General features: G+C 48.9%; 1 protein-coding gene across 1 annotated transcript; it reads right to left on the bottom strand.

The window, feature by feature from the left end:
* Positions 1 to 7863: 7863 nt before the first annotated feature.
* LOC133751366 (small ribosomal subunit protein uS19-like) lies at positions 7864 to 8275 on the bottom strand. Its single transcript, XM_062181372.1, is given in 2 exon segments — positions 7864 to 8205; positions 8207 to 8275. Coding segments are annotated over 2 exon segments (411 nt in total).
* Between the last annotated feature and the right edge of the window lie 3173 nt (positions 8276 to 11448).

The following is an 11448-nucleotide window of genomic DNA, read 5'->3' as shown; positions in this document are numbered from 1 at the left end:
TTCCTGGCTTCAGATCAGCCTAGCTCTGGCTGTTGCAGCCAACTGGGGAGTGAACCAGCAGATGGAAGACCTTTCTCTCTGTCTCTTCCTCTCTCTGTCTTTAACTCTACCTCTCAAATAAATCTTTTTAAAAATTAAAAAATAATTCCATTCTCCTCAGACAAAATTGCAAAATTGCAGTATGCTGTACTTTCATGAGCTAGGGTAGCCTCTGCTAACAGGTGGAATATGAACTAGATAAGCACAATGTCTCATCAGAGAAGATACGAAAAACCAGTCCTCTCTGCGAGCCTATGGTCATCACTATTGGACACTAACTGGCTGGTCACTCTACGTGGTTTATCCCAGCCCAAGTCAGGTTACAAGGCTGCAGCAGACGGATCCCGGGTCTGGAAGGGAGGAGGCTCCAGTCACAGGTATCAGAAGGCACCTGAGCATCAAACAACCCCTGAAGGAGGCCAGCATTGTGGAGCAGCGGGTTAAGCCATCACCTGCAACATCAGCCAGTTTGAGTGGTGCAAGTCCTGGCTGCTCCACTTCCCATCCAGCTCCCTGCTAATGCACCTGGGAAGGCGTCAGATGATGGTCCAAGTGCTTGGACCCCTGCCATCCACATGGGAGACCTGGATGAAGCTCCTGGCTCCTAGCTTCAGGCTGGCCCAGCACCTGCTGTTGCAGCCATTTGGGGAGTGAACCAGCAGATAGAGGAGCTCTCTGTAACTCTGCCTTTCAAATAAATAAAACAAAAAACCCACTCTGATCAAGAGGTTGCTGCTATTCTGAAACATGGTTGCTGGCAGAGAAGCGCCACACGAGGTAAGCGGAGGGTTTCTGGGATCCGTTCTAGGCGGGCAACAGACCAGTTCCTACAGGAAAAATCAACTGCTTTGCCCCCAAGTAGCAGCAAAAGTCGCAAGAACAGCACCCAGCAGAGACTCCCAGGGGAGCAGGGAACTGGCTCAAACAGGAAGGCAGGATCAACGCTCCTGCCAGGGACCAGAGAAGCTATAACACGGTCTCAACCTGCTGTCGCGTTAGAAGTCCCTGGGGAGAGGTGACCTTGCACGTTCTGCGTTGTGGTAAGGTACACACAGGCCACACCTACCGTCTTCACTACGTTTAAAGTGCAGTTCCGTGACGTTAAGAATGCTCACACCGTCACGCAGCCTTCCATCTTCCAAAGGAGCAGCTGTTGGGTCAGCTGCCAGCGCCCCCTGGCCTCCCGTCTCCCGCCTCCCGCCTCCGGCCCGCTCCCCGGGCAGCCCCGCTGGGGTTTCATTCCTGTGAACTGGACAGCTCTGGGCACCTCACACGAGCGCAGTCATCCACAAAATTTCTCCTTTTGTGACCACAGGGCAAGTTTTAAAAACCTAAATGCGGAAGCCCAGCCTCAATCCAGTTAAGGCACAGTTTCTGGGGCCTGAGCCTGCGAAGACATTTTTAAAATTTCCCCGGTGATTTTCATGGGCAGCCTTGAAATCCACAGGGTCCGAAGGGCTCGGCCAGACTTCCTTCCAGGAGCACCCCCCAGCCCCATGACACACACACTTCGGCACCTGCTGGCTGACACCTAGAATTCCTTTAGCTGTGGGTAAAGCGAAGGATTTTGCTTCTTGAGCTGGTGATGAGAGGCCTGAAATGACTCATGTGCTAAAAGGATCAGTCAACCCCCACGCGTAGGTCATTATTGGCACACACCATCTCCTTGCAAACACTGGAGGGCTTGGAGCAGGAGGGAAGTGACTGCTGGTCTGGGACACGGGAAGTCACACACTCACCAGGGACCCATGGCCACTGTTTTGGGAGGGGAGTAACAAAAGTTAGTCCTGTTAACGTTCAGTTACCCTACGAACAAATAGGAGCTGAGAAGAATTTATGACCAGTGCCTCTGTGTGCTCACCCAGTTCACTGGAACGCGGCCACTCAGACATGTGTTTCCCATCAACTGTATCTGGCGTGAGCCTCATGCACCACCACCCCCCCCCCCCCGTTTTATTTAACTGCACTGACTTCATTACCCAGGAACTCCACTTGCATGGGCTCCCACTGAGGCATGACCAGTGCCTTATTCCAGGAAGGCTCCTTCTTGTCCCTGTTTCTGCAAAATCAGAAATACATAGAAAATGGTCTGATCTAGATCGGTAGGTGATAGACAGGTAGATGAATGACAGATAGAAAGGCAAATGTATATAAAACGACAGGGAAGGCCCACACCAACAAGATAGAGTTTTCCTTATGGAGTAAGGGGAATGGTGTGGATCTATTTATTTATTTATTTATTTATTTTTTTAAACCCTGGCAGAAAGCAGGACAAAATGTTAACACCTGTTCATTCTGAGTTGGACTTTATTATGTTACCTTGGTCTTTTCAATTGTCTGTGCTTTTTGGTGTCTTTACAAATTGTCAATATTTCATAGACGCGAGTACTTGAAAACATTAATGGAAAATAAATTAAAAGATGTTTATTTGGGTGCAAAAATTTTGAAATTGGTGCATAGTTTTCTTTTATTTTTTAAGATTTATTTATTTATTTGAAAGCCAGAGTTACACAGAGAGAGGAGAGGCAGAGAGTAAGTTCTTCATTCCGATGGTTCACTCCCCAGTTGACCGCAATTGCCAGAGCTGCACCGACCCGAAGCCAGGAGCCAGGTGCTTCTTCTGGGTCTCCCATGTGGGTGCAGGGGCCCAAGCACTTGGGCCATCCTCTACTGCTTTCCCAGGCCACAGCAGAGAGCTGGCTTGGAAGTGGAGCAGCCAGGTCTTGAATCAGCGCCCATATGGGATGCCGGTGCTGCAGGCCAGGGTGTTAACCTGCTGTGTCACAGCGCCAACCCCAGTGCATAGTTTCTCAGAATACATATTTTTCATAAAGTTTGTGAAGACCCCTTGCATCCATAAATTTCGAATTTTTTTGCACAAAGATAAATTTATCTTCTACTTTCACTTTTCCATGATCATTTAAAAATACCCTCATATGTGTATATAATTATGTGTATATAATTACACACGTTAATATACATATATAGGGGCTGGTGTTGTAGCACAGTAGGTTAAGCTGTTGCCTGTGGTGCCAGCATCCCCATGAGCACTGGTTTGAGCCCCTGTTGCCCACTTCTGATCCAGGCCTCTGCTAATGCACCTGGGAAAACAATGGAAGATGGCCCGAATACTTGGGCCCCTGCCACCACATGAAAGACCCGGATGGAGTTCCAGGCTCCTGGCTGAGGCCTGGCCCAGCCCCAACCATTGTGGCTATTTGGGGAGTAAACCAGTGGATGGAAGATCTATGTTAACTCTGCCTTTCAAATAAATAAATAAATATTTTGAAAATATATACTTATTAATAAATATTTTGATGATCAAGAAGAGCTCTTGCAAATCGTTTCATGTTAATAACTTTATCATAAAATTAAGTCTTATAAAACATTGAAAAATATGAAAATGGAGGCCACAATTAATATTTCCCATAAGACTACCATCCAGAAACTGCTACATTTTGATATATTTGTATGCAAGCCTTACCTCCATGCAGTGGATAATTAGATAATTGGGTCAAGTTTACACAACATGTCTAATTACACTTGTGTGTTGTAAAATACAGTAGATAGATAAGAAAAGCCAGACTACCCATTGCTTAGTGCCTAGAGCTCCCCACCACAGCTTGCACCATGGCTGCAAGAAGTAGAATCTGATTCCGGCTATGAAGAGGGAGATGTTACTGAATGCTGGGTTTGAAGGCGACCCCTTCATAATTCAGGTGTTGCCAGTGTGATGGTGTTGATAGGTGAGGCTGGTCAGAGATGAGGCCCTGAGAACCCCTCCCTTGTGAGATGGGTCAGGTACTTTGCTCAAGGAGTTCAGTGGAAGTGACAGAGACATTCCTGGCTGGGTAGAGAGGGACGGGGCAGCCCCTCCCACTATCTGGAGACAAGATAGTTCAAGCAAAAAGCTTCTGTGTGGGATGTTGATTTGTACCTGAGTGAGTGCAAACAGAGGAGCACCAAACACTGACACAAATTTGATGGTCCTTTATTGCCAGTGGTGGAGAGCAGGCTCATGCCCTAAAGAACTCTCGACCCTGAAGCTCAAAGCAATAGGGTTTATAAAGGCAAAAACCACAAGGAGGGGAGGGGGACTACATGGTTGCTAGGGTCAAGCTGACCTGAGGCCTATGCGAAACTATCAATTGCAATCTTGACATTAGACAAATTACGATCTTAACATTAATCCAGGTGCAGCCTAGCTGTTTTAAGCTTGAGCGATCATGCTAGGGAGTTTCTATGCTCTGCCAAGTGGACTGTTATTGTCTGAGTTTTAGATCGCAGTTTCAGAACAGACTCTCGTGGTGGGGGGTGCTTTCTCAAGATGGAGTCCCAGGTGCTCTAAAATGGAGTCCCTACTGTCAAGGTGATACTTCCATGTCATGTGCTAGTTCTTGTAATTAAGGTTCTTCTGTGCTGCTGTAACTGACCTAGGTGATGGGAATTCTATGCATGGGGGAATGTTTCATGTGTTTTCTGTTGTGTAGTCATCCACTTAAACAAAGCCAACCACCCCTTTCCTGGACCAATCACGAAGACTTCCCCTTTCTCAGCCTGCAAAACCGTAGCCAATCAGCCTTCAAAATGGCTGCCTCCTCTAGCGACCCTGCTCAGTGCACTGGGAGGGTTTTTTCTCTCTCTTAGGCTTTCTTTAGGGATCCCCTCAGTGCTGATGAGCTTTTTTCCCTCCCTTCATATTTGATTTCTTAAATAAACCACTTCTGCTTTATACACCGTTCCTGTCTGTTCATGTCATTGTTCGAGAATCTGACATGAACCTGGCAGAGAAAAGAATAATCGCAAGAACCACGACTCCTACAACACAGTGGTGTGGCTGTCTTCCTGCTGCTGCTCTTCTGCTCCTGGAAACGTGGTGTTCGGCCCTTTGCTGTCCTCCCTCCTCCCACCGCATGGGGACACAGCGGGCAGCCCCCATCTGATGCCAGTGCCTTGCTCCTGGGCTTCCCAGCCTCCAGAGCCAAGAGAAATAATTTCTACTCGTTGCAATTACCCAGTCTGGATATTCTTAGAAGCACAACATGGAGTAAAGCAATGGAGAGATGGGAAGTAGCACCCGTCGTCAATGGGGAGGTGGGGCTTTCAGGATCTTTGCTTTTATCCGGGTCCTCTTCTGAGCTTTATGTGATGGAGCGACCCAGCACAAGGTCACAGAGTGCATGGCCGGCCCCTAATGCCAAGTTGATGTTGATGTAAAAGTTACTTCCTGGGGCAGGTGCTGTGGCTAGTGGGCTGAGCCTCTACCTGCAGTGCCGGCATCCTATCTCCCATAGCCAGTTCCTATCCCGGCTGCTCCTCCACTGATCCAGCTCTCTGCTGTGGCCTGGAAAAGCAGTGGAAGATGGCCTAAGTGCTTGGGCCCCTGCACCCATGTGGACGACCCAGAAGAGGCTCCTGGCTCCTGGCTTCGGATCGGCTCAGCTCTGGCTGTTGCGGCCATCTGGGGAGTGAACCAGCACATGGAAGACCTCTCTCTCTGTCTCTCGCTCTCTCTGTAACTCTACCTCTCGAATAAATAAAATCTTTTTTTAAAAAGTTACTTCCTTAGACATCTTCTCTGATGGCTCCCTCTGAAAGAGCCACTTACTACCTCAGTGCCTTAACTGGGGGGGGGGGGTGCTATCATTTACATTTGCTACCATTTTTCTTCTTGTGTACATATCTGCTTCTTTTCTCTCTTCTTTGCTGTTATCTCCTCAGGGCCTAGAACTGTGTCTGGCATTTGAAGGAGTTTGTGGAATGAACAGTGACGCAGTCTCTGATAATCCTACACAGGATTATGGCCCACAGTCTCATCCACACCTGTTCCTCCCACATACTGGTGCAGCAGCCATGCCACGGCCCCGTGTTTATCAGAACTTCTTGCCAGCAGAGAAGAAAGGACAGAGTTTAAAGAAACAGGAGCTGAAAAATCTCCAGATTTGATGAAAGACATGAATATAAATATCCAAAAAGCTCAATGAACTCCAAGAAGGATGAATTCAGAGACACATAATAAACCTGTCAAAAGGCAAAGAATCTTGTATTTAAAATTTTTTCCACTTTATTTGAAAGGCAGAGAGAGAGAGAGAGGGAACTCATCCATAAGCTGGCTCACTCGACAAATGCCCACAACAGCGAGGGCTGGGCCTGGCCAAAGTCAAGAGCCAAGAATTCCACCTGTCTCCCACCTGGGTGGCAGGAGCCCAAGTACTTGGGTCATCACCTGCTGCCTCCCAGGGTGTGCATTAGCAGGAAGCTGAATCAGAAGCAGAGAAGTCAAGATGTGACCCAGGTACTCCCATGTGGGATGTGGGTGTCCCGAGTGGCCTCTTAACCTCTGTGCCAAACACCTGCTCTCAGAGGGGGATCTCGAAAACAGCAAGAGAGAAGCAACTTGTCACATCTGAAGGAGCTTCAAAAATTTCATGGAAAATGTGCACTACCTTTTCATTTCATTTTTCTGCACATTTTTTGAAGGCTTCTCATAGAAGGGACCCTCAATTAAATTACTAGCAGATTTCTCATTGAAAGCTTTTGAGGTGAGTAGGCATTGGGTTGATACATTCAAAGTGTTTAAGAAAAAACATTGTCAATCAAGAATCCTTTAGCCAGCAGAACTGTAAGAGAAACAAAGATGTTCCCAGATTAACCAAACCTGAGGGACTTTGTTGCCATGGGCCTATTGATATAGGCCAGGTACCTTAACTTTTAGTCCAGGATCTTGCTCCCCACAGAGATTAAAGAAAAAGTGTAAGTGGAATCATAAAATGCAGAAGTGAGAGCAGGATTTATTTAAAAGGTGAAAGAATAAACAAGTATTCACGCACAACCATGAGCTGCCTCACATGGAGAAATACACATCATGAGTGGGCCCCAGCGTTGCTTAGAGTCAGAGGTGGGGGAGATGAATAGTACCCCAACCAAGGTCAGGGGCAAAAACAGGGCTCTCTCCATTCTCAGCCTCTTTTATGAGGTGGGGGTGCAGCCTTCATTGAATAAGCAAACGGAGTGGGGTCTTAGCATGAGTGAAGCCATCTGGGATTTTTTTTTTTTTTTAGAATTATTTATTTGAAAGAGTTACACAGAGAGAGAAGGAGAGGCAGAGAGAGAGAGAGAGAGAGAGAGAGAGAGAGAGAGAGAGATTCTTCCATCTGCTGGTTCACTCCTCACTTGGCTATAATGGCCAGAACTGTGCTGATCCGAAGCCAGGAGCCAGGAGCTTCCTCTGGGTCTCCTACACTGGAGCAGGGGCCCAAGAACCTGGGCCATCTTCTACTGTTTTCCCAGGCCACAGCAGAGAGCTGGATCGGAAGTGCAGCAGCTGGAATATGAACCGGCGCCCATACTGGATGCCGGCACTGCAGGCGGTGGCCTCACCCGCTAAGCCACAGCACCGGCCCCACCATCTGGGATTTTTATGGCACCTCCACATCGAGTTTAATATCCATGTGGTCATCATGGTATCTCCTGCTTCCTGGTCCCAGATAAGACACAGGTGCATCCTGGAAAGATGGTGGTTTTAGATGGCTAGGTAAAAATTCCACAGCAGGGCTGGCAAGAATTCCAGCCGACCTTGCCAAGTCCCTGCCTACTCACACCGCAGCAATACGGTTTGGAGGTGATTTGTTCCTCAAGGGTTCACACGCCGGCTGCTTGGCCCTGGGCACGGTGGGGTTGAGGTGCAGGTAGGGCCTGGTGGGAGCTGGTCAGGCCCCTGGGAGCACTGCCATCCGAAAGGGCTAAGGCAGTTCCTGTGGACCCCAGCTGGTTCCCACCAGAGTGAGTTTTGTTTTACTTTTTCCCTCACTGGAACCCGCGCCTTTACTGCAAGGGCCACTCGAGGGGAGTGAAGCGGCAGGAGTGGGTGGCGCCGATGCCCGGCCAGCTGTGAGTCATGGGCTTGCAGGTGATGGAGAACTCGCCCAGGTGGTGGCAGATCACCTCTGGCTGGAGCTCCACCTGGCTGAAGGTCTCGCCATTGTACTCGCCCCCAACACTGCCCACAGTCTCTCGCAGGCATGTCTCCACCACCTCCGGCTTCTCCATGGGCGGTGCCTCGTTCTTGGCCTTGCGAAGGTGCTGCAGGAGCGAGTGCTGCTTCTGCCGCCTCTGCCAGGCTCGGGGTCCCTGCTGGAGCTGCTGGTAGGACATGTGCAGCAGCTAGCTGGCCAAGGTCCACGCCGTGGTAGGTGAGCCTGCAGAAGGTCCGCTTCTTCTGCTCCACTTCCACCATCTTGTCGGCTTCCCAGAAAGGCCAGAGTGAGTTTTCAAAGAGCTCTGGCTCCCTCTCGCCTGCACTCCCACCTAGTGCCACCTGCTGGGAAGCCCTCACCAGGGACCAGACAAATGGAGTCACATGGTATTGGACGTCAGCCCTCAAAACTGTGAGCTGAACAGACCTTTGTTCTTTATAAAGTACCCCACTGCAGGCATTTTGTTAGAGTTCCAGAAAATTGACTTGTACAGGAAATGGGTCCTGGAAGTGGGGCTATTTCCTGGAAGTTTCCCTGGAAATGTAGAAGCAGCTTTAGAGCTGGATAACCGGCAGAGATTGGGGGAGTTTGAAGAAGCAGGCTGGAAGAAGTTTGTATGCTGTAAGGGAGCACCACACAAGAATCTGGAAGGAACTCAGAAGATGGGGTGGGGGAGGGGGTGGGCGGGGGGCAGGTGTTTGGTGCAGTGGGTTAAGTTGCTGCTTGCAACACCAGCATTCCTTATTGGAGTGTCAGTTCATGTCCCAGCTGCTCTGCATCCATTCCAGCTTCCTGCTGGTGCATCTGGGAAGGCAGTGGATGATGGCCCAAGTAGTTTGGGGCCCTGCCACCCACGTGACAGGCCCAGATGAAGCTCTTGGCTCCTGGCTTTGACCTGGCCATTTGGGGAGAGAGCCATTGGATGGAGGATACCCCCCCACACACATTGTTCTGCCTTTCAAATAAATAAATCTTTAAAAAAAAGATGATGGCGGTTTTTGGCCCTTTTACCTTCTTCCCTGAACCCACTTGCTGCCCCTGCGCCTTTCGGGCACATGGCCTTTGGGCCACCCACATCATGCTTTCTGGCCTACATGCTCCTCTATGTGGCTGGCTCCTGGTACTCGGTCCTACAAAGAAACTGTGAGGCTATATAGCTCTGCATGCATTTCTACAGACCTACTTCTAAGAGTACAGTTTAAAAACTTGGCATGAGATCCCAAATCCCCTTGGGCTAGATGGTAATGATTTAAAGTTATCATGAGCTAAGTTATCTTAAGTTTTAAAGTTATCATATATAGATAGGATTGATTGTTAAAGAAATCATGTCAATAGGTTTAAGTGTTTACTGCTAATAATAAATAGAATTAAAGAAAAGTGAATGCTCCAATATGGGAAGGAGTCCATACAGCAGACTCATAGAATGGCAGTTGCTCTAAGTAGCACTCAGTGACCTCAGAGTCAGCCCCAAAGGCATTCTGGTCTGGTTAAAAAGCCCACAAGAGCATTCCAGGTGTGGAAAGCCAGGACACTCATGCAAAAAGTGTCCCTTCATGGAGGACCTCTCTGGGTGAAACCCCAGCAGAGAGGAGTGGTCATTAGAGAAGGGCCTACTTTTCTCCAAAGGGAGGAGGGAACTTCCACTTTGCTTGTGGCCTTGTCTGAATACTGACAGAGTTGGTGGATTCAGAAGGCTTCCATAGCCTAGGCAGAGCCTCAGGTGATCACTGACGTCATACATAAGAATGTTAATTGTTAAATTAACAACAGGAGGCCCTGTGCACTAACTTCCCATGCAGGACCTCTGTTCTCAAAGACTTATAGTATTAGCATTAATGGTAAAGCTTGTTCCCAAAGAATTACCTTGTTCTAGTGTGTGATATTCTTACCTGTCATAAGTTTTAGTTATGGCTCAGTGTGAAACTCCATTGCCTATATCCTTAACTTAAAGTTAAGTGCCTCAAACATGATCTCTTAGATCCATGTGTCTCTGTGAAATTCCTACCTCGTATGCTTTTTTATATTATTTGAGAGATAGACAGTGAGAGAGAGAGAGACAGAGAGAAAGGTCTTCCTTCCATTGGTTCACCCCCCAAATGGCTGCTACAGCCGGAGCTACGCCGATCCGAAGCCAGGAGCCAGGTCCTTCTGGTCTCCCATGCGGGTGCAGGGGCCCAAGCACTTAGGCCATCCTCCACTGCCTCCCGGGGCCACAGCAGAGAGCTGGACTGGAAGAGGAGCAACCGGGACTAGAACTCAGCACCTATATGGGATGCCGGTGCTGCAGGTGGAGGATTAACCAAGTGAGCCACAGCGTCAGCCCCTCTCGTATGCTTTAACATAAGGTTAAAAGCCTCGGGACTACTGATGAGACAGTTGTTTCAATGCATCACATTGTGTGCTAAACCTTTGCCTAAGAGATAATTTCTTCTGCACCTCACTAAACCCAGAATCTGGGATAGTGAGGATGTAGAACTTCCCAAAGCTCAGGTTTCTAAACTAGAGCTAGATTACCTGGGGCATGTTCTAACTCCAGGAAAGTGTGCTCAGTCAAGGGAAGAGAAAGCTATTCCAGATTTAAAAGGCATGTAAGGGCCGGCGCCGCGGCTCACTAGGCTAATCCTCCGCCTTGCGGCGCCGGCACACCGGGTTCTAGTCCCGGTCGGGGCACCGATCCTGTCCCGGTTGCCCCTCTTCCAGGCCAGCCCTCTGCTGTGGCCAGGGAGTGCAGTGGAGGATGGCCCAAGTACTTGGGTCCTGCACCCCATGGGAGACCAGGAGAAGTACCTGGCTCCTGCCAACGGATCAGCGTGGTGCGCCGGCCGCAGCGCGCTACCGCGGCGGCCATTGGAGGGTGAACCAACGGCAAAAGGAAGACCTTTCTCTCTGTCTCTCTCTCACTGTCCACTCTGCCTGTCAAAAATAAAAAAAAAATAATAATAATAATAAAAAAAAAAAAGGCATGTAAGACTATTTCTGGGAATGGCACGATTCTGTGGAACTGGAGTCCAAGCTTTCGATCCCAAGCTTTGTATACAGCTTCCAAGAGGCCCTGCTGCAGACACGGTGCTGGGCAAGGTAGCCACGAGAGTTGTTCCAAAGGATTAACTGGGACCTGCTGACAGGATTCTACAGAATATGGCTTCCAGCATTTGGATTCTAAGCCCTGTGTTTGCTTAAAAAGCCCCTGACACAGACACCCTGTGCTGGACAGGGAAGCTACAGAAGGTGTTCCAAGGACTTAGGGAGCTTTTGACCAAAACTCCAATATTAGGAATTCCTGAGCGAGCCATTCCTAGAAAGATCCTCTTCAGAGCAGTTGCGGCTTAAATGGAAGGGACCTTACCACGTGCTACTGAGCACGACTGCCTCAGTCACATTAAGATTGGACTTCTACCTCTTAAGTCTTCACAGGTGAACCCAAAAGACACAC

This window comes from Lepus europaeus, chromosome 2 (genome assembly GCF_033115175.1).
Source record: "Lepus europaeus isolate LE1 chromosome 2, mLepTim1.pri, whole genome shotgun sequence".
In the NCBI taxonomy this organism is placed as follows: Eukaryota; Metazoa; Chordata; class Mammalia; order Lagomorpha; family Leporidae; genus Lepus; species Lepus europaeus.
The sequence above is the reverse complement of the archived record's forward strand: the minus strand, read 5'-3'. Positions and strand labels throughout refer to the sequence as shown.